Below are 24730 nucleotides of genomic sequence, written 5' to 3' on the forward strand. Positions count from 1 at the left end.
CAACATGTTTCTGTTGGCAGTGAAAAAGTTATTGCCAATTTTTTGTTGATACCGCGTATCCCTATGGTTCCAACTGATATGCCATTTCAATTCAATCGAGTACAATTAAGTTTTAAAATAGCTAGGAATTAATAAAATATTTTTTTATTCGAATAAATAAATTTGTTGTTATAATAAACTTTTATTATTATTTCACTTTATACGTAGCAAAGTACGTACGGGGTCGCTAGTTAAGTATAATAATAAATTAATTGGGGCTAATGTTACTTATTTGGTTCACAGCATATTTTTCCCAAAAAAGAGGTTCTATGACTTTCATTAAGGCATCTCGGAGTGCTGCTATAAGTTCCGAGATCCATTATTCGGTGTTTGGGGACTTGAAAAGTTATGTCTGGTTTCGATTATTTTCAGACGGAAAGTTACATACCCTAAGTACAATTTGGGTGCAAAGTTTTATTTCGATGTTAATGTTATTATCAATAAGGGAATCATGATAATACCTATTTTCATGCAATAATATAAGCATACAAATATAAAAATAATATTAAGCACAAAATTTCGTTGAAATTTATGGAACAGTTCCCGAGATATAGGATAGCACTTGACTGCGCAACGCCCATTGTTTTGTTTCTATAAGATCGTTAAATTTTACCTTAACTGTAAAATTTTATGTTACTGAAGTAGTTTTCAACATAAGCTTTGATGAGATGTAAGTACCTCAGTAAGTTTGATATATCTTTATTAGGTGGCAGAGCAACGCCCATTTTAGGCCCCTGTACCAAACTGTAGTTTTGTGTCTTCATTTGGAGCTTAGATATAACACTTTATAGGTTTTTTCTTAATGACTATTGTTACAGTTCAATAAATTCCATGCGTAATATCTAAAATATAACGAATACCTAATTGCAATAATCAATAACCTATTATTAGCAACAATTCAGAAAAAAATTGAAACGGACAAGGAAGTAAATGAATTCAGAAAGCAAAGAAGGACTCATCGCTCGCATCCGCTGGTGGGAAACGGGAACGCAACTTAATCTCTACACGGACACACCGAGCACGGAACACACCCCCGACAACTGTAGACGGGCGAAAAGATGAGAAGCTCCCGAAGCAAAAATGGACCAACAAACCGGAGTATGCCCCGAAGCAGTGCTAACATAATTAAACCGAAACCGAAGACAATGTGGAAGTTCAGGCAATACGGAAAACAAAAATAGGTGCCTTTGAGGAAAGGAACAGAACCAAAACTAATGCCAGAGAATGCGCTTAAAAGCAATCTACGCGACAAAGGTTACGAGTAAATGAGTTAAATCCGAAAGCTACAATATAGATATTGACTGCTTAACCACGGCAGTAGAAGATACGATCACTGTAAGGCGAATACTAAAGCAAGCAAATACATGCATACAGAGTTCTAAAGAAAGGTTGCTTAAAAACACAATGGATGCAGAATAATGTTTTGTTGATGTTTCAATGATGTTCTTCAGTGGAAGAGACCCGACCAGGGTTCTCATTTACTACTCCGTAGCAGCAAAATTTCTAAAATTATTGCTATGCTATCGCTACCGCTCTCACTTTGTCGGGAGCCAGAGCATAGCTTTAGCATAACAATGTAAAGTATGTGCTCTACTCTGCTCCGAGTTTTGTTAGGTAAAAAACTATAGCTGGAGCGGGAGCAAAAAATTAAATTCTGCGCTATGCTCTGGTAGCAAAAAATTGGGAGCGGTAGCACAGCAGAGCAAATGAAAAATTTCATGTGCTACAGCTCCCGAATGTGTTTGTTGTTTTTTTCTTTTTTGCTATTTTCTGGCATTTACAAGTATGGTACAAGTTGGTATATAAAAGAAAGTCGGTTATAACTCAAGAACGGCTGAACCGATTTAGCTTAAAATTGGTGGGGAGGTAGTTTAGAAGCAGGGTAAGGACATAGAATACATTTTATCTCTTTATGCTAAAATTCAATACAGCTCATAAATACAAAAATTATATTTCAAATCATAAGCATTTGTTCAAAATTTATGTAAGAATCATTTGAAAATTTTAGTAATTCAAAATTAGAAAGAAATAAGTAAAAATTTTCATTTCCAAACATGCTTAGTATGTGGGTTATACTGATTTTGCTTCTTAACCAGGTAGTTTTTGTTGTAAGACGTGCCCGTCCGATATATTTAATATCACAACAAAAAATGGCATTGGAATTTTCATCGTCAAGGCACTGCGGATACTTTGCTAGATTATTGTTCAAGGACGCAAATGCATTCATAACAAACCAAACGCGATATCTAACGTAAAGATAAAGCGGAATAATTGGAGTGTTGATAAAAAGGTTTATTATAATTTTAGATATACAGAAATCTTTTCGATTCTTTGCAATATACATTGAAGTATGTATATGCGTACAATTTCAAACTGATTCTTCCTAAAAAATTATAAAATTACTAAATATTGGGAATGGTAGAATAGAACTGCAAATACACAGTGAAATGGGTTAACACATTCGCGTAAATTGCGGGAATTCCCGTAATTCATGTTTCCTTCAATAAAACAATTGCGGGAATTCCCGCGCTATATTCCCGCAATTTCTTCCGCACATATAAAAATGCTCTTGAAAAATTAAATGCGGGAATTGCGGTAATGGCGGGAATTCCCTAATTTGTTCAGACTATTTAAAAAAATTAACCTGTAGAAAAAAGCGAGAATTCCCGCTCTTCACGTTTGTATGGAAAAATTAAGTGATTATCTGGCAGCCACCCGCTAAATTCAAATGAACGCGAACGTGTTAAAACTGGCTCGGTAATCAGTATATGAATATTAACCACGTGTATTCCAAAAGATAAAGGCGAGGTATCTAAACCTGATTTTTCCACGAAATTCGCATTTTTTTGTATAACTGACAAGAGCTACAGCGTCTAAAGTCAAAGCGATGCCATAACATACCTCTGATCTGTAGGAATTTAAAGATAAAAAACCAAGATTGTAGTGTATTTTCTATGGAAAATTTTTACATGCCTCGGTCCAGTTCTTAATGTTAACACATATGTAGGGCTAAAATTTCCAGGGAATTTTTTTTGGGGTATTTCCCCAATTTCGTGACGGGACTGAAAAAAATTAATAGTTCAAAAAAAAAAAAACACCCTAATGTATATAAAAAGGGGGAAAGTATATGTACATAGTTAAAATTAATTTCGAAAATTCATAGTAATTGAGTATTGTAATACATTTGGAATTGAATGATGTTTTTGGTAATATAAAATTGGTAAATAATTTACGTAATAATAAAAAATTTATAATTTATTCAATTATTATCTAATTTACTTTATTAGTATATTTCTTAAAATATTTGATTTTGGATTTATAAAGGCACTTGACGCAACAAGTGCCAAAATGATTTGCATAACATTGTTTTGTTTGAATTATTCAATTAATTCAAATATTATGCCAGAAAATAGCAAAAAAGAAAAAAAAACAACAAACACATTCGGGAGCTGTAGCACATGAAATTTTTCATTTGCTCTGCTGTGCTACCGCTCCCAATTTTTTGCTACCGCTACGCCAGAGCATAGCGCAGAATTTAATTTTTTGCTCCCGCTCCAGCTCTAGTTTTTTACCTAACAAAACTCGGAGCAGAGTAGAGCACATACTTTACATTGTTATGCTAAGGCTATGCTGCGGCTCCCGACAAAGTGAGAGCGGTAGCAAGACTAAAATGAAATGCTACGAGAGTAGCGTAGTTTTTCGAACGCCGGACCCGACAAAAAAACCAAAGCTGTGTGGGAAACGCGGGTATAAGCTGAAAAACTGCATAACTAGATCGAGCTGTCGCCTCTGGGTAAAACAGAAACATAGTCAAGCAGATCATATCCTAGAACTTAGGACGACTCGTATAGTTGAATCCTGGATAGAAGAAGGCCGTGAAAGGAAGATGGTCAGCTAAACTAATAAAATATGTATATGTGTGGTACTAAAGCTCTGAAAGGTCAATTACACTGATGAACACTGTTTTTGCACTTTGTGAGTTTTGTTTATGTTACGACTGTATAGTATAACTATTGCATTATGCTAACTTGCATAATATATATACTCTCGTTTTATCCTAAACATGCCACGAAAGTGTTCTAACAACTCCGAAAGTTTTTATAAGGCGTGTGGCGAATTAACTTTTAAATCTCAGAGGTAATTTCACGTCATTAACAGTCCTCTCTCTAAAGAATCAAGATAAATTCTGGATTCTAGGTAAATGTTGTGTAATGTGTGTAAAACTGTTAGTAAGCAGTCAAGTCAGCACGATCAAGTATCGGTAAATAGGGTCCCCAAATACAGTATCTGGCAGGGATAACAGCTTTGAAGAAAACTGAATGACAATTTCCAAAACTTTTTAGGAGACCACAAATCGAAAAATTACACAGACTTAATTGAGCCCTTGATTTTGAAAGTGGTATAAGTCAAAAATTTGAAAATCTATTTTATTAGCTATTACTTATCAAATCTTAATAAAATAACATAATCTGAAGAGATTAGCAGCACGCCATGCAAATTAACTCTTTAAAATGTGTTTCTTTTTTAGTTGTTAACTGAAATACAGATATTGTTCGTTTTGATAGTGGTATAAGTCAGTGTGCTCACAAAGTAATTTTATCATGTCTTCAGATAGTGGTTCAGGTATGATGAAGTAAAACTTTTAATGTAAAAACCTACTATATAAAGTTAATTGTAGACATTTTACGGCGAATAAATATAAGTAATGCTCCCAAGAAATGGAAACGAATAAGAATGATATCGTCTTTTGATGAATTAGCTCATAGTTAAAAAGTGAATTCGGAACCCTTACAAATGGAAGAAAGCAAAATGAAATCAAGAAAGAGGACACGCAATCAACAGAATGATGCACAAGATATCGTGCAGAGGAATATGAAACAAAAAACTCTAAGCCCGTGAGTGCTAAACTTTTCGAAAATATAGATTGTCTTTGTTCCAAAAAGTGTTTAAATGGAATCGGATATGAAGACAGAAAAGCTAATTTTGATTATTTTTGGAATTTAGCAAGTTTCGAAAAACAGAATATGTTTCTGTATGGTTTGATTAGAAAACAACCAATAAAACAAAAACGCCCCAGAAATCACAAAGGATATATGAGAAAATGGAGTATCAAGTTTCATCTATATGTACATATGTATGAGTTCGGAAGTTTCTGTTTGCAAAATTTTTTTTTGGATACTTTCAAAATATCTAACGGAAGATTAAGCCGTGCCTTAAATTCTGAAACACCTGGAATGGATGGTCGTGGCAAAATGGCTAGTTCATCTAAAAAACAGATGGAGAAAAAATTAAAGTAGTACGAGATCATATTCTGAGTTTTCCAGCATGTGAGAGCCATTACACGCGATCACATCACACTTCAGGTCGAAAGTATCTAAGTGCTAACTTAGATATTCGAAAAATATATGGGCTATATGTGGAAAAATGTGACGAAAATAATACATCATGTGTAAAGGAGTGGACTTATAGAAAAATATTTAATACTGAGTTCAACCTAAATTTTCATACTCCTCGTAAAGACACGTGCCAAAAGAGTGATTCGATAAAAATAAAAATTGAAGCATGCAGTAATGAAGACGAGAAGTTCCATCTTATGGAAATTCATGATTCACATCTTAAAAGTGCCGAACAGGCTAGAAAAAGTTTAACAGATCACATACAAAAAACAAAAGATAACCCGACTGAAAATTACGGATTCACATTTAAGCTATAGAAAGCGCTTCCTTATCCAAAACTTTCTGTTTCGGTAGCTTAATATAAGCGCAACATGCATGTATACAATTTAGGGTTTCATAATTTCAACAATGGAAATGCTAAAATGTATGCATGGGATGAAACAATCGCTTCAAGAGGATCACAGGAAGTTGCGTCCTGCATCTTAAAGCACATTCGGGACATTACCACTCAAAAGCATATAATAGCTTACAGTGATGCCTGCTCAGGACAAAATCCAAACATTAACAGAGCCTTAATATGGTTAAAAATTGTTCAGTCATCTGATAATAATGTTGAAACAATTGATCATAAATTTATGGCCATCCTTTTTTGCCAAATGATTGCGATTTTGGTTTGATAGAAACTAAAATTAAAAAATCGAATTATTTTTTTTGCATCCCTGAGCATTACTATAATTTAATAAAATCATGTAAGATGAGAAACCCATTTTCGGTAGTACAAATGGATCAAAAAGATTTTATTTCAAGACAACTAACAGAATCAATGAATAATAGAAAGAAAAACATCAATGGAGAAGCTGTGCCTTGGTTAAAAATACAAATACAAATACGTTTTATAAAACTTCCTTGGATGGCAACTCCGAATTCAAAGTATAAGACCTCTCACCTAAAAAAGGAAGACCTAGAATATACGGAAATATTGATTTACTTCCATTATACACAACCATTAGACCAATAGCAAAAGAAAAACGTAAAGATATTATGGATCTACTACCCTATATTCCACCCAAATGAGTTTGAATAAAATGTTAATTACTAATAAAATTGTTTCATTGGTGGTATAAGTCATTTATAAAGTCATGCAGTTAATTTTGAAAGTGGTACAAGTCATTTATACCTTTCAAAACCACATTTTCTTTTAAAAATGGCTATAAATTTCACAATCATAATAAATACTTGTTTGTTGGGACTACTTTACTGTCGAAAAATCATAATCCATAATGCAAGAATATTTTTTAATCCTTTAAAATGCAGAACTCTAAATATCTCGAAACAAAAAAAATATGACTTATACCACTTTCAAAATCATGGGCACAATTAATAAACTTATAACGTCATATGAGGTTTTCGGGTTTAATATGTCCTTAAAAATTTCATCATGACATTTCCTTAATGAAGAAGCATTACCAAGGGAAATGGAGCGCAGGGATTCTAGCAAATTTTTATTAGATACTTAAAAAGAGCCTTCCAAAAGTGAAATATTTACCAAATCATAAGGACTTTTTCTATATTAAGCAATAAGAAAACAAAAATTGGATCACTTACAACAACGTCAAGCAAAAACGGTAGTGGTCGAATGGCAATGATGGACAGAAAAATATTGCTATGTGTTTCTAACCGGAAGCATAGAGAGAAATTGTTATACATCAGAACCACACCCATCAATAGTGACTCAACAGAAGATCAGGGAGCCAGGGTGGCCCATATGCATTCACCTTCTGGTCCGGAATTGTCCCCAACTGATCACTATCTGTTTCTGTCTATGACGAATGAGATTATTGGTGCAAATTTCGCCTCGAGAGAAGCTTGTGAAATCGACTTTTTCAGTATTTTGCCAGCAGGGACGATGGTTTCTATCTTCAAATTGGCAACAAGTTATCGAATGAAACTTTGATAATCGGTTCATTCTAACTATGCTAACTTAAACCTTCAATTTAATACAAAAATAAATAAAAAATTCTACTGCACAAATGTATTATCGGAAGCAACATACAAGGTGCGTTCCAAAGTAAACAGGAATTTTTAATCTAGCGCCCCCTGGTGGCGCCATCTATATGTCGATTGGTGCGTTAGAATCTGCTGTCTTTATCGATTGAATTTCATGACATTTCATTGATTAGAAGTGAAGTTATTGCGTTTTAAGTGTCAGTATGTTTATGTTATCGGTGCGAAAACGGCTTCGAACAAAGAGCTAGAGAATTTTGTTTTACAATCGCTAAAACTTTTACCAAAACGTTTCAATTGATGAAACAAGTTTATGGTGATGATTGCCTATCCCGTAGCAAAGGGCACAAGTTGCTTCAACGTTTTCAAAGTAGTCGTGAGGACATAAATGACGATCAACATGTGCGTGTGTTCATCAAAAATCCGCCGAAATCATCATTGAAATTCATGGAAATGGAATTGAACATCTCCAAAACATCGATTTATCGCATTTTGACCAAACATTTGGGCTTACGAAAGGTGTGTGCACGGTTTGTTCCGCACAAATTGACTGACGACCAAAAATTGCTCAGAATCCAAAATTCGAAGGACATCATTATCGACGCTTGTGACCGATTATTTGACCAAAAATCACATTTTAACCATAAACCACTCCCCGTATTCACTTGATATGGAACCGTGCAACTCCTTTCTTTTCGGAAAAATACATTTCCCCATGAAAGGAAAGCGTTATGCAGACGTAGAGGCCATTCAGGACTATTTTGAATAAAATATATTGATTTTGCCGAAAAAACCATTTGTTCTGTTTTTTTTTTAAGTCCTGTTTACTTTGGAACATTCCTTGCAATATTAATTGCAATTGGTAAAAATAAAAACGTTACATATGTCGAGATGTGAGCAAAAGTTTATAATAAATCCAACAATTGTTATTAGAGGAACCCATATATTTGCTATACTCGTAAATCAACCAGAGCGTATACGTGATAAAAAACGTGAAAATTTTCGAGGTGTCACTATAACTTTATAATAAAAATCTTGCATTTCAGCTCAACTTTTTTAAGGGAAATCAATAAATTCGCTATAAAAATCAGAGCAGCGGAGATAAGAAGCTAAACAAGGATTTGTCCGATTTTGTGTTCAATTGGCAGTAAACTGATAAAGTTAAATAAAAATGGCTTATTTCTTTACGTAAGCGTGGGTTGTAGTCCATTATAAAATTCGAATGTACGTAAGAAGCTTGAAAAGCCGTTACACAGTTCTCTTAGGTACAGAATATTTAGTCCCTAGCACCTTAAGTTGTTTTTTTACCCCAAATATCGGTCAATGTGTAAGATATATAAATTCAGGGATAACTGACAATGATATGTCTTTGTGCCAAAAATGGGTTTAGGTCAAAACTTCTCTTATTTCCCGTATACCGAATACAAAGATTTTCGAACTTCCGGGTGACTTTATAACGCATTTATCGGCCAACATATCAGTTATCTCAATAAAAATGAGAGAGCGTGATTTGCTCAAAACAGTGTATCTTTGTGTCTAAAATAGATAAAATTGGGCGAAAACTAGACCCAGACCCCAATTTCGATATACAACACCCCATACAATGATTTTCCTTTTCCACCTGACTTGTTGAAGTTGATCAAAATGTGATATTTCAATGAAATTGATTGGACTAGTTTTCTTAAAAATTATGTGGCCTCATATCACTAACATAAATATTTTCGATCCGCAGGTTGACGATTTTACTTTAACTCAAAATACTAAATTTAGCATCATTAGTCGAACTAATATCACATGCATACATATGTACATCTCATTTCAAGATGCAACATGGTGCTAAAGAGTGACTGAAAATTTTAAATATCTTGATGAAACTTGGCATGCGCGTTCCTTAGTAAAACAAAAATTTCGAATTCGTTGATGGGTGTAATCGGACCACTGCCACGTCTACAAAAGACCATTAACTGAAAATATATACATATATAGTGCCAAAACTAATCACTAAATTAGGATATAAAAGGTGTAATGTTGTAATTTGGCACAGGCGGTCACAGTAGCAATGGGCCCCAGAAGGGAAGAATCTTTTGAAAAAGTGGGCGTAACCACATACGCATATGTACATATTTCTAAAACCACTAAAGTTACAACAACGAAACTTGCTAAGCGCAAATATTTCAAAAACTCATACTGATAGTGTGAATATGGATGAAATTGGAAGAGCTAATAAAAGCGCACTAAATCAGTAGCTAAATATGCCAGAGACATCAAAATTTACCTCCGAGATGGTATGAGAAGGCTTTATAAGAGTCGGAATAAAAATTGGACGATGAGCATATCTCGAGATATAGATTCGTTCCCACGACAGTCAGGTCTACGTAACCGGAACGGCCAAGCACTGTCAACTCGGCATAATTCTGTTGCTACAATAGCGTCAACACTAAATTTAGTACGTAACATTATTTTCATATTTCTATGTAACAGTGCGAAATGTGGCGAAATCGGACTACAACCACGCATAGTTCCCATATATAAGCAATTTTAAATTCCATTTGATCCTTTCACTTTCCAATACACAAATTAAGAGGTAATTGTTATAAGAAGATAAAATTCTGCGCTAATAATTCCTTTAAAGTATGCCAATTTATGACCAAAAATTGGTACCGAATATGCGGACCACAGTATCTATAGTTGACTTTTGACGGAAAATATCGGTCAATGTATGGGATATACAATTGAAATTAAGATATAATATTTTCCTGGTAATAATATCTCTGTGTATCCAGAATTGGTTGAATAGGGTCAATACTTCCCAGAGCCCCCATAAACTTAATATAAAGAGTTTCGAAATTGCAGTTTATAAACAAAGTCTTACTATTCTTTTTTCATAGTACTCGTAGTAAACGCTTGTGAGGTAGGAATAAAAGATCAATTAGATTGTATACCAAAGTCACCCTTTGAACTTTCATTCCCAACTACTGGTTTCCAATTTTACATATAATCATGTCTCTTAACCCTTCAATTACCAACATTGCAAGTTTTGTCGTTAATGTGTACAGTGCGAGTTAGAGTCGTATATTATACCATTGTTGTTCTTTTAAGTCTGACTAGGGCTACGTTTGAAACAGTTACCCGTTTCTTTATTTTTTTAAGCCTGAACCTACATATTTCACACAATGAAAAAAAAACAAATATCATACCTAAGCATTGTTTTCTGCGTAGAAGGGTTGACAAATGTTTTGCGCCGAAGGGGTGAAGACTTGTAGAAAGCGGTACTTAAAAAGTGGTAGGTACATCTATGCACACTTTATGTACGTGTAATAAGGTGCTCCATTCTTGGCGATATTATTTCTTTCTTAAAAGTTTTTTGCCATACAAAAGGTTTTTCAAAAACATATTTTTCACATCGAAAATCGATATTTCTATGGGAAATTGCGTTTGGTTATTGCTAATAAAACCCTTTACCTGGCTTCGTTATTTTTATAAAATATCAGAAATATCGCTTAAAAATTAAGCGCCCTAATGTATACATCAGCGATCTAGAAGATGCTAGACAATATGCCGAATGGAGTGGTGTAACAAATGAAACTTTGAATGGTTTCAATTTCCTAATGTCATCATTTTTTACCACTTCAATACTAGTTTAAGGCAAAAAACCGTTCTGACAAATATTTGGGAATACTAAATAAATTGATGCATACATATGTAAGTATGTCTTTATACCCAATAAAATGTGAAGTAGATACACTCATGTATATATGTATGTAAGTTCTACCATGCTAAAATTACCTTTTTGTTGGCACAGCTTAGTAACACAAATAATCATATACGTACATATACTCTCAGATTATATGCAAACCAGTACGATAATTACATGAGGTGAACTTTTGGTTCATAATTGACTGCAATGCCACCTTCTACAAATACTTTTTTTTGGAGAAATACAATGTTCATATAAGATTACTTGGCGACGACAACCGCCTCCATTCGCTCGACTCAAATCCCTGCTCGCCGATTGACTAAAAAAAGTTAGAAATAAAAATAAGTTTACATTGGATGGACAGTAGGGCGGGTCGAATTTTTTTCGCATAAAGCGGCTAGCAAAAGCGAAAACTACAGAAAATTCTAAGAAAGCTTTTGCCAAGAAACAATGGGTCTAAAATTAATTTCCAGTTCGCGCAAAGCGACTTTAGATTTTGAGGTCATACTTTGAGGGCATGCACCTGGAATGTCCGGTTCCTTAATTGGGAAGTTGCCGCCGCCCAGCTGGTTGATGTCCTCGTGAAAATAAAAGCTGCAGTCACCGCCGTCCAAGAAATGCGATGGACGGGACAAAGACAGAGGCAAGTAGGTTCTTATGGCATTTACTCCAGTGGCCATATAAAGGAGCGCACGTTTGGTGTGGGATTCGTCTAGCCGCAGTCCGCATCAAAGCGAGGTTCTTCAACATATAGCTGATTCGCGCCCACGCCCCGACAGAAGAGAAGGACAATGTGACCAAAGATGCCTTCTATGAGCGCTTGGAGCGTGCTTATGAGAGCTGCCTCCGCCACGATGTGAAAATCGTGCTTGGCGACTTTAACGCCAGGGTGGGCAAAGAAGGTATCTTTGGCACTACGGCTGGTAAATTCAACCTCCACGAGGAAACATCCCGAAATCGGTTGAGGCTGATCAACTTCGCCGGGACCAGAAATATGGTTATCTGAAGTACTAGATTCCAGCATAAGAAAACTCATCAAGCCACCTGGCTGTCTCTGGATCGAAAAGCCACCAACCAGATCGATCACCTTGTGATAGACGAAAGACACGTATCCAGTGTTCTAGACGTGCGTACGCTCCGAGGTCCTAACATCGACTCGGACCACTATCTTGTTGCAGCCAAGATTCAAACCCGTCTCTGTGCAGCAAAAAGCGCACGTCAACAAACACAAGGAAGGTTCGACGTTGAGAACCTGCAATCACAACAGATAGCCGAACGATAGCACTCGTCAATAACTCGGCATAAGGAAACTGTGGGACGGTATTTCAAACTCCTTACGAACAGCTGCAACCGAAAGAATTGGTTTTCGAAAAATGCAAATGAACAGTTGGTACGACGAGGAGTGCTGAGTCGCAGCGGAGAGAAAACAGGCTGCCTACCTCGCAACGTTACGATCGACACTACACGTGCGGGATGGATACCGAGAGTTGAAGACGGAAGCGAGACGCATTTGTAGACAGAAGGAGAAAGAGGTTGAAATGCGTGAGTACGAAGAGCTTGATAAGCTGGCCGAAAGGGGTAATGCTCGAAAATTGTACGATGAAATGCGGCGGCTTACAGAAAGTTTCAAGACCGGAGCATACTATTGTAGAACCCCCAAAGGTGATCTAGTGACCGATGCCCAGAGCATACTTAAATTATGGAGGGAACACTTCTCCAGCCTGCTGAATGGCAGTGAACGCACAACGCCAGGAGAAGGAGAACCCGATTCCCCAATCGATGACGATGGAGCAGACGTTCCATTGCCCGACCATGAAGAAGTTCGAATAGCAATTGCCCGCCTGAAGAACAACAAAGCGGCAGGGGCCGAGGGATTGCCGGCCGTGCTATTCAAACACGGAGGCGAAGAACTGATAAGGAGCATGCAACAGCTTCTTTATAAAATATGGTCGGACGAAAGCATGCCCAACGATTGGAATTTAAGTGTGCTCTGCCCAATCCACAAATAGGGAGACCCCACAATCTGCGCCAACTACCGTGGAATTAGCCTCCTCAACATCGCATATAAGGTTCTATCGAGCGTATTGTGTGAAAGATTAAAGCCCACCGTCAACAAACTGATTGGACCTTATCAGTGTGGCTTTAGACCTGGAAAATCAACAACCGACCAGATATTCACCATGCGCCAAATCTTGGAAAAGACCCGTGAAAGAAGAATCGACACACACCACCTCTTCGTCAATTTCAAAGCTGCTTTCGACAGCACGAAAAGGAGCTGCCTTTATGCCGCGATGTCTGAATTTGATATCCCCGCAAAACTAATACGGCTGTGTAAACCGACGTTGAGCAACAACAAAAGCTTCGTCAGGATCGGGAAACACCTCTCTGAGCCGTTCGATACCAAACGAGGTTTCAGACAAGGCGATTCCCTATCGTGCGACTTCTTCAACCTGCTTTTGGAGAAAATAGTTCGAGCTGCAGAACTAAATAGAGAAGGTACCATCTTCTATAAGAGTGTACAGCTGCTGGCGTATGCCGATGATATTGATATCATCGACCTCAACACCCGCGCCGTTAGTTCTGCTTTCTCCAGGCTGGACAAGGAAGCACAGAAAATGGGTCTGGCAGTGAACGAGGGCAAAACGAAATATCTCCTGTCATCAAACAAACAGTCGTCGCACTCGCGGCTGGGCTCTCACGTCACTGTTGACAGTCATAACTTTGAAGTTTTAGATAATTTCGTCTATCTTGGAACCAGCGTAAACACCACCAACAATGTCAGCCTAGAAATCCAACGCAGGATAACTCTTGCCAACAGGTGCTACTTCGGACTGAGTAGGCAATTGAAAAGTGAAGTTCTCTCTCGACGAACAAAAACCAAACTCTATAAGCCGCTCATAATTCCCGTCCTGGTATATGGTGCAGAGGCTTGGACGATGACATCAACTGATGAGTCGACGTTGCGAGTTTTCGAGGGAAATGTTCTGTGAAAGATTTGTGGTCCTTTGCACATTGGCCACGGCGAATATCGAATTCGATGGAACGATGAGCTATACGAGATATACGACGACATTGACATAGTTCAGCGAATTAAAAGACAGCGGCTACGCTGTCTAGGTCATGTTGTCCGATTGAACGAAAACACTCCAGCTCTGAAAGTATTCGACGCAGTACCCGCCGGGGGAAGCAGAGGAAGAGGAAGACCTCCACTATGTTGGAAGGACCAGGTGGAGAAGGACCTGGCTACGCTTGGCGCTACGGCTGGCGCGCTGTTGTTAACTCGGCTATAATCGCGTAAGCGCTGTCTACGCCAGTAGAGAAGAAGAAGAAAATCGAGTGAAACCATTGATGGGGAACGCTACTGACAACAACTCATCAAATTGAAGCGAGCGAGTGGAAAAAGGTCCCTAATTTGCGACTAGACACGAGTTAATATTATTCCATCATGTCTCAAGCAGCAAGACTAGTAAAAAACCATATGTAAAACAGTCAGCTCAGACCTTCTCTCTTCAGACTTTTACTTGTTCTGGTCGATGCAGAACGCCCCCTCTGGCATACGTCGGAACAGGGTATCAAAGATTGGCTTGATTGTTATTTGGTCGCCAAGCTTATGGGATAAAATTCCAGAAATTGCCTTACTTTGCATGCATATCTTTTTATTTGCCGGGATATCTTCACGGAATTCGATATATATTATCATTCAAGGCAGCGCTAAAATCCTCGAAATTTTTTTAGATCGAATACCCATATCATTTAGTACCATGCAGACTAGCCGATAAACATCAAGAAAATTTTCTTTATTTGTGAAGGGTATTATAGCTTCGGTGCAACCTATGTTAATGTTTTTTCTTGTTTGTATTGTCATTTGGGGTTGCATAGGTTCAGTTACAAATTAGCACTGTGCTCAGCTTAATTTTATCATTGTTATTCGATAACAAAACAAAATAAAAAAAAAAACAATGTGGGATAAAAGGTATCATTATATAGACTGCACATCAGTTCATTGCACGATAAATGCCATGTAATTTAGTCCAAACTTTGCTAATGTTATATTTATTGTCAACCCGAACACCACTTTGTAGTGATGACAAGCAGTGGTGATAATGACGACATTGCTTTCAAACTCGAAATTATTCGGGCTGCTTATAAAGTAAATAAACATATACCCTTGTGCTTGTAGTTAGGTAGATATGTACATACATACATATATACATATTTTTGAACGTAACATTTAATGCAAACCACTTTACCTAACAAAAATTTAAATGCCCTTAATTGAAGGGGTGGTTCCGTGTGCCCCGATTTTATTTTATTTTTCATAACGTAATAACAATTCGACAAATGAAGGGGAAAGTGTGCTCATGCATCACATACAAAGCTAGAAAAACCGCATTGCACTCTTATACTTATCGATGAACATACATACTTATAACGCAATCACATTCACGGGTTGCGTTGTACAATACTTGTAATAATAGTGACAGTAAAAACAGTAGATAAGTCACACGCACAGTACATAGCAACGCAAATGCTCAACAGTTTGTCGGCTCATCTTTCAATAGACTTATTTTAATCTGGAACTACATATGTACATATGTACAAACATAATATGTAAATACGAGTTAGGAACTATTTATTCTCAATGATATAAGCCTATATCATATCTTTACGTATAGTGCATTTAGTTGCGCACCATATCATCAGATTATCCATTTCGGAAGCTGTTATTGCTTTACCAATTTTATTGTGATTCCTCTTTTTCCGAAACTGAATACTGCATGCCAAAGGCAACAGTTCTATGTCAAAATGGTTGGGAAATAATATTTGTTGAAGATTTGAATCGAAATAGTATGCATATATGTATGTAAGTATGTCCTGAGAAGTATACTTCTAGCTGAAGTTAGTCAACGAGATAAAGAAGTCTGTAACGGACTTACCATTCAGAACCCTTAAAGAAAGTTCTTGAGCAGAAACTCTCAAGAGTTGGCAAAACGATGAAGTCAGCCGAAATGGACATTGGACATTTCTACTGATCCCCAACATTGAGTCATAAGTAAAAACACCACATGGAGGTAGATTTTTACTTCTCCCAAATTCTCACAGGACATGCCTGTTTCAAGACATATTTGAAACGATTGAAACACGGCAGTGACCATATATGCGGAGGCGATACAATTGAAAATACATGCGTTGTTCCAATGTTCTCAATAAGAGTAAGAAAGACGATACCAAAGGAACATAATTGGTAAAGACTCAACCCATGAAAATTTAGTAAACCAAATGGTTGAATCCAAAGATAAGTGGAACGCGGTGTACGAAGTTGCGGCAAAAATCATGAAAACCCAAAGAGCCCGAAAACAGCAGCGGAGAAGAAAACTACAAATTTACCTTGACCACTAGGTCGCGGATCAAACAAGGGCATGTTTATAGTTCATGGGAAGGATTCTCGACAAACATTGGACATTGGGATCAAGTAAATGCAGCTTGTCACTGAGTGCATTCAGACCATTACAAATGTATGAGTATTGCTCAAACATCCACCCGACGAATGAACGCGCCTATTAAAAATGGCACTTAGCGCACAAAGGCATTAACAATTATACTATATACCAGAGAGAGCTTTGCTGTGGGTAAAGTATACATTAATTATAAGTCTTCTTCTTCTTTATTGGGGTAGACATCGCTTATGCTATTATAGCCGAGTTAAGAACAGTGTGCCAGTCGTTTCTTCTTTTCGCAAGGTGGCGCCAATTGGAAATTTCAAGCGAAGCCAGGTCCTTCTCCACCGAAATGGAGGTCTTCCTTTTCCTCTGCTTCCCCGGCGGGTACCGCTGTCTCTTAATTCGCTTATGTCAATGTCGTCGTATACCTCATACAGCTCATCGTTCCATCGAATGCGAAATTCGCCGCGGCCAACGCGCAAAAGACCATAAATCTTTCGCAGAACCTTTGTCTTGAAATAATTGGAAATATTCAATTATAAAAACGAAAACGTTATTTCCGGTGTTAGAATAACCCTGTGAATTACTTTCAAATTTGAGACTAATTGATAATAAGTTTTTTCGATATGTTATTTAGTATATTAATTATAAAATATATTTTATTGAATTTTGTATTTGATAAATTTTATATTCAGTTTATAAGAAATGAATAATTTTCTAAATTGTTAGTTGATAACACTTCAGATAATGAAAGAGGGTAGATAATTTTTATTTTTTACTATAATATTTTTAGTTTTTATACTCTTGCAACTAGTTGCTACAGAGTGTTATAGTTTTGTTCACCCAACGTATCACCTAAAACTAAGGGAGATAGATATAGGGTTATATATCTCTATATATAAAAAGTACGTGTCACGTTGTTTGTCCGCGATGGACCCCTAAACTACTGAAGCGATTTTAGTAAAATTTAGCACACTGTGTCCAGATCGAACCAACTTAGAAGATAGGATAGTTAAAACAATTCATAAATAATGAATACAGTGAAAGCTCTCTTAAATGGACGCCTTATTAAGAGGACATCTCCGTTAACCATGCACATTGTTGCTTTTTATTAAGTACAATCTATTAATCGCACAACTCTATTAACTGGACAGAAACGCCGGTAACCAGACACTGAGAAAGCAACCTTAAATTCTTTTTTCAAATGAAATTTATTTGTAAGAACATATTCAAAGTTAAACCCCATGTACAATCCTTTGGATTCTTATACCGATTAAAAACGTGTTCGCCTTTATTCCTAAATAAAATTTTCACTGTATCGAATAGTTCATTATATGAATAAATAGTACAATTATAAAATCTATACAACAGCAACGTGTGGCCGTAGCCCCTAGTATGTATTTATATATAAATGATCAGGTTGACAAGAAAAGTTGAAATCAGGATGACTATCTGTCTGTCCGTTCGTCCATGTAAGCTGTAACTTGAGGAAAAACAAAGATATCCTGATCAAAATTGTTATGCGGGCTCCTTAGTACTACAAACAAAAAATTACGAGTTCGTAGATAAGCGTAATCGGACGACTGCCACGCCCACAAAGCGTAATTAACCGAAAACCTATAAAGTGTTATAACTAAAGACTGAATTAATAAATAAAACTCTAATTTGGCACAGGGGATCGAAGTACCAAGGTGCACATGTGGGCAAAAAATTTAAAGGGTGGGCGTAATAATAATAAGTTTAAAGTATATATCTCCTAAACCACTGAAGCTACAACAACCAAACTTTCTTAGCCCCAATATTACAAGAACTACTACCGACAGTGTGAAAATGAATGAAATCGGAAGGTACCCCGTTCACTCCCCATATAACGGTACTGTTAAAAACTACTAAAAACGCAATAAATCAATAACTAAATACGCCCAAAAATTAGATTTTACCTTCGGGATTGTATGAGAGTGCTCCAAGGGAACCAGTAATTTCCAATTTCTCGGGACCTAACCTACTAATTTCGACAAAATTTAGTACGTAGTATTTTATTCATATTTTTATGCCAGAGTGTGGAAATGGGCGTAATCGGAATACAATCACACCAATTTCTCATATTCCACTTGAATCTCTTTCCTTCCAATACTCAAATCAAGAAGCAATTAATTCATCGGAATTAAACTTTGCACGAATAATGTCTTTATTGTATGCCACCTTATGAACAAAAATTATTCAAATCCAAAAATTATTTTATACCCCAGTACCTATAGTTGCCTTTTAACCGAAAATATCGGTCAATGTGTTAGATATATAATTGAAATTCGGAGAAAAACTCTGTATGTCTAAAATGACTTATATTGTGTTTATGCTTCCCTTAGCCCCAATATACCTAATATAAAGATTTGTGAGCTTCCGAGTGACTTTATATTGCATATATCGGCCAATATTTCAGTTATCTCAACGAAAATTACAGATCGTGTTTTACTCATAACAGAGTATTTGAGCGAAAACTTGACCTAGCTCCCATATAAATAATATCAGGATTTTCGAACAGCCGACTGAGTTTACTGCACCTTTTTCAGGCATGTTAATAGTATGTGGTATTGGGAAAAATAGATAAAATTGGGTGTTACTACCCCAACTCCCATTTTTCCAGTGAAAAAAGTTGCTATGGATTAAAAAAAACTAAATTTTTATTTAAAAAAAAAATTAAATTTTAATTTTTAATCCAGTTGTTGGAACTACAAATTGACTTTTTGCCTTTTAATCCAAAGGGCTTAAAATTTTAAAATTAAGATTTCTATTTTTAGATTTGAATTGACAACAAAATTCACTGAGCTAAAAAATTGAACTCAGGGAATTGTATGCTATATAAGAATCTAGGCTGTAAAAACGTTTATCCTAAGCTGTTAAAAAGTTATGACATTTTTTAATGAACTCAGGGTTTTTAGGAGTTATTAAAATGGCAAATTTAAACGCAGGTCAGTATTTGACATCGCCATTTCGACTACTACATATGTATATAAATTGTAGTCAAACATACAATAATAGACTTTGCTTTTTATTTTTCAGATCGACATATAATATGTTTCCTTCTTATATTGGTTAAGTTAGGTTAGTCCGGTAGGCTAATGAGACCAGTTTGGTCCTTTGCGATTCCAGATGCAATTTAGTAACGAGGTCCTCGAGAAGTTGTCATTCTTTAGGATGCCTGCGTTTGACGCGAATTTCAATGGACTTTGTGGCCTCACTACCGATACCTCTTCCCGTGTCTCATATCGTGGGATACTTAAAGCGTAGCCTTGGCAAGTCTTCTTATATTAATTTTTTTTGTGTATTATAGCTTTCGGTTTGATCCTGCTTATGATTATTCGCACAAATATGGCATCGCAGAGCTAAGGGCTCAGATTATTAGCTTATACCTAAGAACATAATTAGATTACTTAGGTTACTGAACCGAAAATTTTCTAAGCTGAAGTGTTCTCTTCTAACCGGATTTGTAGAGTTTGGATTTTGTTCGATGAGAGAGGACTTTACTTTTCAATTGCCTATTTCAATTAGCACCTGTTGGCAAGGGTGTTTCTGCTTTGGGTTTCAAGACTGGTCTAGAGAAAGCAGAACTAACTGCGCGGTTGTAGAGACGAATGATATCAATATCATCGTCGTACGCCAGCAGCTGTACACTCTTGTAGAAGATTGTACCTTTTCTATTTATCTCTGCAATTCGTATTATTTTCTCCAACAACAGATTGTAAAAATCACACAATAGGAAGCCTTCTTGTCGAAAACCTCGCATGGTATCGGATGGCTCGGAGAGGTCCTTCCCGATCCTGACTGAGCTTTTGGTGTTGCTCAACGTCAGCTTACGCAGCCGTATTAGCTTTGTGGGAATACCAAGTTCACGCATAGCGGAATAGAGGCAAATAACTTTCGTGCTGTCGAAGGCGGTTTTAAAAACGACAAAGAGGTATTGTGTCGATTCTTTTCCAAGATTTTGTGCATGATGAAAATATGGTCGATAGCAGATTTTCCAGGTCTAAAGCCACACAGATAAGGTCTAATCAGTTTATTGACGGTGGGTATCAGTCTTTCACACACTACGCTCCATAAGGCCTTACTATATATGCGATATTAAGGCGGCCTATCGCACGGCAATTAGCGCAGATTGTAATAGGTTCCAGCAAATCGGAAAAGGAAAGGCAACAATGGTTCAAAGATGTTTTAAAAGTGGGCGTGGACCCCGCAAGTTTATTGTACACGTCTCACAAACTATTTAAGCTTTATTAACAAATCCGATCAAAAACGAATTTTTAACACCTCTCTCAAATATTGGAAAAAGCTAAAATCAGTTAAAAACCCCGCCGTCACTCCATATAATGTGTTATGTTCAAAACTACGCTCATTTATTGGTATGAGAAATACTATTTACAGGAGTCGGTTTTAAAATTGGGCAATGGGGTGTGTAATATTCTTATAGCACATTGTGGGAATGGTTTTCATCGTACTACGAGTATAACCACGACTACTTTCCATATATACCAGTTTTAAATTCAATCTGATTTTTTCATGTTACAGTTTATAAAACGAGAAACAGTGATATTTTTAAATAAAACTAACAAAAATATTGTCTTTCAGGTATTCTATCTCGCTTCGTAACATGATCAAAATCGGATTACAGCTTTTCAAGGCCTCTGATTTTGAATACATGTACGCCAGTGCCCATGGCTGACTTTTTACTTAAAATTTCTGTCAATCTGTGAAGTTAAGTATTAAGAATTTCAAACTTCGGTCATATACCGTGTGTATCGTTCAATATGCAGGATGTCTCAGCAAAATTAAGTGAAAATATGTATAATATTGGATATATTATAGTTTATTGCCGAAAATGTGTGAATTGCCCCAGTTCTAATGCAATTCATATGGTACAATCAGTTTCGTTATTTTAGCAGATTTTATGCCGAATATGTTTTGTACATTTTCTCGAGTACAGGTATGCTCGAGTAATGCCAATGTTAATTCCCTAGCCCTAATAAATGTGATATAGTGAGTCCATTTAGACTTTTCATTTGACTTTAAGGCATTTATGTTGGTCAATATGTGTGGTATTTAAATTAAATTACGTGGACATTTTTCTTAACCATAATGTAGTTTGTTAAATATGAATAAAATTCGTTTTGATCTTGGTCTAAACCTTTAATCACTAATATGCTAAAATGTTTAATTAGACCCGAACTTAGCGAAATATTCACTAAATAAAACCTATATTTCACTGTAGACTCTTTAATTAAGGGTTTCATATTATGTTACTTAATTTAGATGTTGACTACTTGATAGACCCAAGTCTCATCCATAGTGATGAATCGACGCACAAAATCCACTTTATCCGTTTTAAAACGCTCCAAACGTTGCTGAGAAAGCCGAATTCGAATGTGTTTTTGTTACATTGTGAGTTAACGCGGCACCTATTGTGCGCACAGCTTTCTGAAACCCAAAATTTCACTTAAAATATGGCTTACACTGCCTAATTTCTCTCAGTCAATCGACGATCTTCCAAAACCATACCCTGTATTTTGGCTATGATGTTCCCTTTCTTATCGAACGACAAAACTTATGGAAAAAGTTTATTTATATGAGATAATATATGTAGTATACATATGAATTCTAAAGTGTGTCAAGCAGCAAATTTCCACAGAGCTGGTGGCTTTTGAAAAATTTGAGCTTTAAATTGAAATGAAATTAGTACATATACACTTTTTGGGCTTGTTAATAGTATATTTTATGATTTAACTTACCATAGTGACCGGCAGTCCACCAGCACCGCCATTCGAATACGAATATGGGGATACCAGGTATCCCATATTGAAACTTGACGCGTGTGATTCAAGTTTACCTGCATGAGAAAAATAAATTAGATGAAACATTTATATTGAACTCACAATTATTATAGTAATAAGTAGCCTTGACCAAAGTTTAAAATATATCTAAATATATTAAATAGTTATATTTTCCATTTTGATATGTTATATTATGCTATTTATGAATTCAAAACTGTATTCGAGGTTTAGTCCCTAAAGCGAGCGCAGTTACACTTTACGCCTCGTAATTTTATGGTAAAAAGATCGAGTTTCGAATTAGTTTCCTCATCAACGGAATTGCTGTCTTAATTAGGAATATATATCTATGAATCGTATAACCCTTAAGGTGATAAGTTATAAGGTTCTCTTCCAGCTTAAAAGTTTAAAAAATAGATGATAGAATTTCAAATCGCAAATATTCTTAGAAACGAACCCAATTGCGACTATGGAAAGACAAAAAATTAATTTGGAAATGTGACATGGAGGGGTACGCAGAAATTTCTCCGGCACGAGTTGCTGGAGCTGTGGTATTTTTTGGACCAATTTCACACTTTTAAATATTAAACTATAATATACCCAGTGTAATAGTACGTACTACCTACCTACCTACCTATGTATAAGGTATGTCTAAGTTCAATCTTTATATTAGGTATATGAAGGCTAGAGGCCTGACTTTATCAATTTTTGACGAATGGGGATGCTGTTATTAGAAGAAGACCATCTTCGTATAAAAAGACAGCCAAAGGCACAAGAGTCCCAAAATACGATATATTCGCCCCATGATCGAATTTTGACATCGTATGAGCACTTAAAGTTTACGAGATAAGTATAACTGATAATAAGAACAAAATAGAAAATGCTTTCAGTTCCTTCTACATATTTCAAGCCACAATCATATCTTTTAAAACGTGCAAACCACTTCTGGCGAATTCGCTCTGCTGGAGCATGTGCACAATAAACTTCCATCAACAAAATACGGTGATTTTTGGCTGAAGTTTTCTTCGTAATAATTTAATGAAGAAAATCTCCCCGAAAAAGACTCTTACAACGCATAAACTGAAAAAGACGCGCAAGGACAGTGGCTTTCTAACGAATGTTCGGTGTATTGGAACAATAGTATAACATGCAAGTTACGTCATCTCTTTAGAAAACCCACGAATATCGTTACAGACCAAAAAAAATCATTTGCTACATTTTGTGGGTGTGACAATGGTCTGATTCCGACCTCCTGCAATCCTTCAATACCAACCTCTGTCAGTGAATACTTGTACCAACTTTTAATCAATTTGGAATTCAACTCAATCAACATCCTGATCGTTTATATATAGTACTTTATATCTGTCTCAATTAATTCTAGGCATTACAAACATTATATGTATATAGGAACATGTTGCAATAGTATAAAAAAAGCTTTATAATTCCGGCTGAAAGGCAGTATTTAAAAATTAAATTATTTAACTTGAATATACTTACTGAACACGGGGCTTAGATCCGGTCTCGTCGGCAGCTTTCCACTCTTTTCCTAGAGACAAAGCAACAAATTTTGTTAAAATGAAAATATTGAATTATAAAATTAAGCTACCAGGCAGGCTGACAAGTTCGTACTATTTCTATGAGAGGATGGCACTAGAATTAATTCCATAAGCTATATTGTCAGAAGGGAAGAAAACTACTTATAACAAAGCGTGCCTTGATACACCACACTGCCAAACGCAAAATAAAAACCAATCGTTACAGTTATTTAAGAACTTTCAAAATAGGCTCCTTCTGCGTCGATGCAGCGCTGCCAGCGCGATTTCCAAGCAAAGAAGGCGTCACGGAAGGCAATCTTCGGAATAGCCTTGAGAGTCGATGTGCATGCTGATTGGATCCCCTCTGTTGTCTCAAAATGCCTCTTTGTCTCGGGATCATACTTAAATATCCATGACTCATCCCCTGTGATTACGTTACTCAAAAATGGGGGGTCACTTTCACACATGTTCAAATTCTTTTGGCACTCTTCCAAACGCCGCAATTTCGGTTGTCAGTGATCACTTTTGGGACCATCTTCGCGCACACCTTGCGCATGTTCACGTGCTCCGTCAAAATGTCATGGACCACAGATTTTGACAAATTTAACATCTGTGCAATAGGGGTTGCCTTTGTTTTTTGTTGTTTTTTGAGAGGAGAAACCCCTTCGTTTCGAGTGGCGTCCATGCATTACACGTCTTGATTAAGTTCACAGTTAATCGGGATAAACGCTTCCATCTGTCAAGGATATAACTTTTACGTGCAAATTTAACAACGAACAGAGCTCATACACAGCGAGTA

At 36.3% G+C, this 24730-nt stretch overlaps 1 protein-coding gene across 15 annotated transcripts in view; it reads right to left on the bottom strand.

Annotated features, from left to right (window-relative positions):
- Window positions 1–24730, bottom strand: part of LOC126766087 (protein pangolin, isoforms A/H/I/S) — a 247852-nt gene that overhangs the window by 187574 nt on the left and 35548 nt on the right. For all 15 annotated transcript variants that reach the window (XM_050483830.1, XM_050483832.1, XM_050483831.1 and 12 more), the window contains 2 exons: window positions 23894–23942; window positions 22358–22455 (listed from right to left, as the gene is read on the bottom strand). In XM_050483830.1, coding sequence (XP_050339787.1) covers window positions 22358–22455; window positions 23894–23942 — 147 coding nt within the window. The remainder of the gene's footprint in view (window positions 1–22357; window positions 22456–23893; window positions 23943–24730) is intronic.

This window comes from Bactrocera neohumeralis, unplaced genomic scaffold, assembly GCF_024586455.1.
Source record: "Bactrocera neohumeralis isolate Rockhampton unplaced genomic scaffold, APGP_CSIRO_Bneo_wtdbg2-racon-allhic-juicebox.fasta_v2 cluster11, whole genome shotgun sequence".
In the NCBI taxonomy this organism is placed as follows: domain Eukaryota; kingdom Metazoa; phylum Arthropoda; class Insecta; order Diptera; family Tephritidae; genus Bactrocera; species Bactrocera neohumeralis.